Genomic DNA, 6,077 nt, shown 5'->3' with positions numbered 1-6,077 from the left:
GTCCCTGCGCCTCCCGGGACCCCCCCCCGCCACCCGCGGGACTCCACGTCCCGGCGTGCCCCGCGGCGGGGATACCGGGATACCCCCCGGTGACGTACGGGAGGGGGCGGGGCCGTGGGGGCGGGGCCACCGGGGAGGGGCGGGGCCACCGGGGAGGGTCCCGCCGGGGTCCCGGTGCGGCGCCGTGATGGCGGGGGTGTTCGATATCGACCTGGAGACCGAGGAGGGCAGCGACGGCGACGAGCCCGAGCTGGGCGCCGTGAGCCGCCACCGGGGCGGGGCGGGGGGGCACCGGCACCGGCACCGGCCGGGGCGGCCATCGGGGACGGGGGGCACCGGGGATCGGGACGGGGACACCGGGATCGGGACGGGGACACCGGGATCGGCTGGGGACAGGGGGCACCGGGATGGGGGTATCGGGACGGGGACACCGGGATCGGGACGAGGATACCGGGATCGGGGTGGGGGCACCGGGATCGGCTGGGGACGGGAGGTGAGCGGCACCGGGACGCGGTGGGGACAGCGGGGGGACGCAGCGGGGCCCGCTCGGGGCTGGGGATGGAGGGACGGGGACACCGGGACGGGGACGGGGACAGGGACGGGCAGCGCGGGGTCCTGCCGGTGGTGGGGCCGGGGCGCAGCCGGGCTGGCCGTGGGGACGGGGCATGGGGGGACCGGGGACGGCAGGGACAGGCAGGGGACAGGCGGGGACAGGGGTCCCGGCGCGGCCCCCCGCAGGCCCGGGCACCGGGAGGTTCCCGCTGGGCAGGGCCCGGCCTCAGCCCCAAAACATCCGGCTGGGCCGGCGCTCGCTGCGCCCCGCCTGCCACCGCCACCGCCTGCCACTGCCACCTCCTGCCACTGCCACCTCCTGCCACCGCCACCGCCTGCCACCGCCACCTCCTGCCACCGCCACCTCCTGCCATGCGTCCCCTCCTGCCACCGCCACCTCCTGCCACCGCCACCTCCTGCCATGCGTCCCCTCCTGCCACCACCACCCTGCTGCCCTGCGTCCCCTGCCTGCCCTGCGTCCCCTGCCTGTCGCCGACAACCTCCTGCCCTGGGTCCCCTCCTGCCACTGCCACACTGCCTGCCCTGCATCCCCTGCTTGTCACTGCCACCCTCCTGCCCTGTGTCCCCTGCTTGCTCTGCGTCCCCTGCCTGCCCTGTGTCCCCTCCTGTCACCGCCACCCTCCTGCCACCACCACACTGCCTGCCATGGGTCCCCTGCTTGCCGTGGGTCCCCTCCTGCCACCGCCACCCTGCCTGCCCTGTGTCCCCTGCCTGCCCTGTGTCCCCTCCTGCCACTGCCACTCTGCTGCCCTGCGTCCCCTGCCTGCGTGGGTCCCCTCTTGCCACTGGCACCCTCCGGCCCTGGGTCCCCTACTTGCCATGGGTCCCCTGCCTGCCCTGTGTCCTCTCCTGCCACCGCTACACTGCCTGCCCTGTGTCCCCTGCCTGCTGTGGGTCCCCTGCCTGCCCTGTGTCCTCTCCTGCCACCACCACCCTGCCTGCCATGGCCCCCTGCCTGCCACTGCCACCCTGCCTGCCCTGTGTCCCCTCCTGCCACCGCCACCCTCCTGCCACCACCACCCTGCCTGCCCTGCATCCCCTCCTGCCACTGCCACCCTGCTGCCCTGCGTCCCCTGCCTGCGTGGGTCCCCTTCTGCCACTGGCACCCTCCTGCCCTGCGTCCCCTCCTGCCACCGCCACCCTCCTGCCCTGTGTCCCCTCCTGCCACCACCACCCTGCCTGCCCTGTGTCCCCTCCTGCCACTGCCACCCTGCTGCCCTGCGTCCCTTGCCTGCGTGGGTCCCCTCCTGCCACCACCACCCTGCCTGCCCTGTGTCCCCTGCCTGCCACTGCTACCCTCCTGCCCCGTGTCCCCTGCCTGCCCTGTGTCCCCTCCTGTCACTGCCACCCTGCCTGCCATGGCCCCCTGCCTGCCCCTGCCACCCTGCCTGCCCTGTGTCCCTTGCCTGCCCTGTGTCCCCTCCTGCCACCGCCACCCTGCCTGCCCTGTGTCCCCTGCCTGCTGTGGGTCCCCTCCTGCCACTGGCACCCTCCTGCCCTGGGTCCCCTGCCTGCCCTGTGTCACCTGCCTGCCACCACCACCCTGCCTGCCATGGGTCCCCTGCCTGCCCTGTGTCCCCTCCTGCCATGGGTCCCCTCCTGCCATGGTCCCCTGCCAGCTGACAGCCCCCCCTCACCACGGCCCCCTGCCCACCGCTGACCGTGGGTCCCCTCCCGCAGGAGATGGAGCTGGAGCCCCGGGGGAACGGCCTGGAGTAAGTGGGGTGCAGGCAGGGGGGGGGTGGCAGACAGGGGGGGGGGTCTGTCCCCTCTCACCCCGCCCTGTCCCCCCCCAGGCCGGTGGGACACTATGAGGAGATTGAGATCTCGGAGAGCAGCGTCAACAACGGCCCCGAGCACATCGGGCCCCACTGCTTCGAGCTGCTCCGTGTCCTGGGCAAGGGTGGCTACGGCAAGGTGGGGGGGGGACAGGGTGGGGGGGGGGACACATGGGGGTGCTCGGTGTCCCCAACCACCCCCCCCACCCACCCTTCCAGGTGTTCCAGGTCCGCAAAGTTCAAGGCACCAACACGGGGAAGATCTTCGCCATGAAGGTCTTGAAGAAGGTAACGCTGTCCTGACCCCCCCCAACCCCACCCAACCCCACAAACCCCTCGGGGTCCCCCCCCCAGCTCACCACCTGCCCCCCCCAACCCTTCCCAAGGCCAAGATCGCCTGCAACGCCAAGGACACGGCGCACACCCGCGCCGAGAGGAACATCTTGGAGGCCGTCAAACACCCCTTCATCGTTGACCTCATCTACGCCTTCCAGACGGGCGGCAAGCTCTACCTCATCCTGGAGTGCCTCAGCGGTAGGGTTGGGGGGGGGCTGGGTGGGGGGGGGCTGGGGTGGCTCCTGAAGGTCCAGAGATGGCTCATGAAGGTCCAGAGATGGCTCATGAAGCTCCGGAGATGGCTCCTGAAGCTCCGGAGATGGCTCATGAAGGTCCCATTTGGGTTTCTTTGCAGGTGGCGAGCTCTTCATGCAGCTGGAGCGGGAGGGCATCTTCCTGGAGGACACTGCTTGGTAGGGATGGGGTGGGGTGGGGGGTTGTAAGGTGGGGGGGGGGTCCAGCACCCCAATGTCACTTACAGGACCCCCCCACACACACCCACCCCACCCCAGTTTCTACCTGAGTGAGATCACGCTGGCCCTGGGCCACCTGCACTCCCATGGCATCATCTACCGTGACCTCAAGCCGGAGAACATCATGCTCAACAGCCAAGGTGGGGTTGGGGGGGGGGATTTGGGGTTGGGGGGGGCAATTGTGGGGGCACAAGGGGGGTCTCTGGGGGTGGTGGTGACCCCCCCATCGTGTCCTTCAGGCCACATCAAGCTGACGGACTTCGGGCTGTGCAAGGAGTCCATCCACGACGGGGCCGTCACCCACACCTTCTGCGGCACCATCGAGTACATGTGGGTGGGGAGGGGGGTTTGGGGGGGGTGGGGGTGGTCTATCCCCCCCCCCACCCACCACTCAGGGTGCCCCCACCCCACCCCAGGGCCCCCGAGATCCTGGTGCGCAGCGGGCACAACCGGGCGGTGGACTGGTGGAGCCTGGGCGCCCTGATGTACGACATGCTCACAGGCTCGGCAAGTCCCTGCTCTTTCCTCCCCCTGGGGGGGGGGTGATGGATTTGGGGGGGGGTCCCAAGGGTGGTTGGGTGGGGGGGGGGTCCCAGGGGGGTGACCTCGAGCCTTCCTTGCCACCCACCACCTCTCGTAGCCACCCTTCACTGCTGAGAACCGCAAGAAGACCATTGACAAGATCCTCAAGGGCAAACTGGTGCTGCCGCCCTACCTGACCCCCGACGCACGGGACCTCCTCAAAAAGGTGCCCCCCACCCCTCCCAGTGCCCCCCCTCCCCTGCCCGTACCCCCCCCTCCCACTTTATTTATGTAGGTCCTACCAAAACACCCCCCCTCCTTCCCCATCCCCTCCTCCATCACCTCGTTCCTTCCCAGTTCCTCAAGAGAAACCCCAACCAGCGCGTTGGGGGGGGCCCAGGTGACGCGGCCGATGTGCAGGTAAGGGTGGGGGGGGGTGGGTGGGTGCCAGGCAGGACCCCCCCCCCCACCCCAAATCCTGCCTGACCCCCACCCATCCCACCCCGCTGCCCGCAGAAACAACCCTTCTTCCGTCACATCAACTGGGAGGATCTGCTGGCCCGGAGGTTGGACCCCCCCTTCAAACCCTGCCTGGTAGGGATGGGGTGGGGGGGGGTGGCAGGGTGGGTGTCAGGGTGGGGGGCACCCACAGCAGCACCCACCACCCGGCCCCGCAGCAGTCGGAGGAGGACGTGAGCCAGTTCGACACCCGCTTCACCCGCCAGACGCCCGTCGACAGCCCCGACGACGCCGCCATCAGCGAGAGCGCCAACCAGGCCTTCCTGGTACGGGGGGGGGGCACCCATGGGACCCCCACCCACCGGTGGGGTGGGGGGCAGCACCCCTGACACCCCCGCACCCGCGCCCACAGGGCTTCACCTACGTGGCCCCCTCGGTGCTGGAGAGCATCAAGGAGGGGTTCTCCTTCCAGCCCAAGGTGCGCTCCCCCCGCCGCCTCAACAGCAGCCCCCGCACCCCCGTCAGGTACCCCCGGCCCGGGGGGGCAGTGGGGGGGGGCTTTGGGGTGGGGGCGGTGGGGTGGGGTGGTTTGGGGTGGGGGCAGCAGGGTGGGAGCAGTGGGGTGAGGGGGGGTGCTTTGGGGTGAGGGTAGTGGGCTGGGAGTAGTGGGGGGGGGTGCTTTGGGGTGGGGGCAGTGAGGGGGGTGATTTGGGGTGGGGGCAGCAGGGTGGGAGCAGTGGGGTGAGGGGGGGGGCTTTGGGGTGGGGGCAGTGGGGTGAGGGGGGGTGCTTTGGGGTGGGGGCAGTGGGGGGGGTGATTTGGGGTGAGGGTGTTTTGGGGTGGGGGTAGCAGGGTGGGAGCAGTGGGGGGGGTGGTTTGGGGTGGGAGCAGTGAGGGGGGGCTTTGGGGTGGGGGGCAGCGGGGTGGGAGCAGTGGGGGGGGCTTTGGGGTGAGGGTAGTGGGGTGGGAGTAGTGGGGGGGGGCTTTGGGGTGGGGGTAGTGGGGTGGGGGTAGTAGAGTGGGAGCAGTGGGGGGGGGCTTTGGGGTGGGGGCAGCGGGGTGAGAGCAGTGAGGGGGGGGTGATTTGGGGTGGGGGCAGCGGGGTGGGGGCAGCGGGGTGGGAGCAGTGGGGGGAGGGTAGTGGGGGGGGCTTTGGGGTGGGGGCAGCAGGGTGGGAGCAGTGGGGGGGCTGATTTGGGGTGGGGGCAGCGGGGGGGGTGGTTTGGGGTGGGGGCAGCAAGGTGGGATCGGTGAGGGGGGGTGCTTTGGGGTGGGAGAAGGGGTGGGAGTAGTGAGGGGGGGGCTTTGGGGTGGGGGGCAGCGGGGTGGGGGCTTGGGGTGGGGGTAGCAGGGTGGGAGCAGTGGGGTGGGTGCTTTTGGGTGGGAGCAGTGGGGTGAGGGGGGTGTTTTGGGGTGGGGGCGGTGGGGGGCGTGCTTTGGGGTGGGGGTGCCCCCCTCACCCCCCCATTTATGCCCCCCGCCCCCCCGCAGCCCTGTGAAGTTCTCCCCTTTCGAGGCGTTCAAGGCGCCGGGGGAGCCGATGGAGGTGGGGGCCGGCGTGCCCCCCCCCCCCGAGGGCACGGCCCCCCTGCCCATCAAGAGCTCCGTGGGGGCCAAGAAGCAGAAGGGGGGCCGGGGGCGGGCACCCAGGTAGGGGTGGGGGGGGGGGGGGGAAGGACACTGGGTGCTGGGGGGGGCCCGGTGCCCCCTGTGGGGTGGCGGGGGGGACCCTGTGATGCTGCTTGTGCGGGACCCCCCCGGGGCGTGGCCCTGAGGGGTGTGGTCCCTTGGGGGCGTGGCCTCCGGGGGCGTGGCCTCCGGGGGGCGTGGCTTCTGGGGGTGTGGCCCCCCCGGGGGCGGGCCTTGCTGCTGACGTGTGCCAATTAAAGGACTTGCTGAGGCCGTGGGGGTCCTGTGCTTGGGGGGGGGCCATGGG

General features: G+C 71.4%; 1 protein-coding gene across 1 annotated transcript; it reads left to right on the top strand.

The window, feature by feature from the left end:
• The first annotated feature begins 134 nt into the window (after positions 1 to 134).
• Positions 135 to 5,795, top strand: RPS6KB2 (ribosomal protein S6 kinase B2). Its single transcript, XM_068398002.1, has 15 exons — positions 135 to 259; positions 2,254 to 2,288; positions 2,370 to 2,490; positions 2,571 to 2,639; positions 2,738 to 2,885; positions 3,043 to 3,100; positions 3,200 to 3,300; positions 3,400 to 3,490; positions 3,577 to 3,667; positions 3,801 to 3,908; positions 4,040 to 4,102; positions 4,199 to 4,276; positions 4,360 to 4,467; positions 4,554 to 4,666; positions 5,633 to 5,795. Exons 1-15 carry the CDS (start codon positions 188 to 190, stop codon positions 5,793 to 5,795), a joined length of 1,419 nt encoding a protein of 472 aa, XP_068254103.1. The 5' UTR covers positions 135 to 187.
• The last annotated feature ends 282 nt before the right edge of the window (positions 5,796 to 6,077 follow it).

The sequence above is a fragment of the Nyctibius grandis genome, chromosome 4, assembly GCF_013368605.1.
Source record: "Nyctibius grandis isolate bNycGra1 chromosome 4, bNycGra1.pri, whole genome shotgun sequence".
Lineage (NCBI taxonomy): Eukaryota > Metazoa > Chordata > Aves > Nyctibiiformes > Nyctibiidae > Nyctibius > Nyctibius grandis.
The sequence above is the reverse complement of the archived record's forward strand: the minus strand, read 5'-3'. Positions and strand labels throughout refer to the sequence as shown.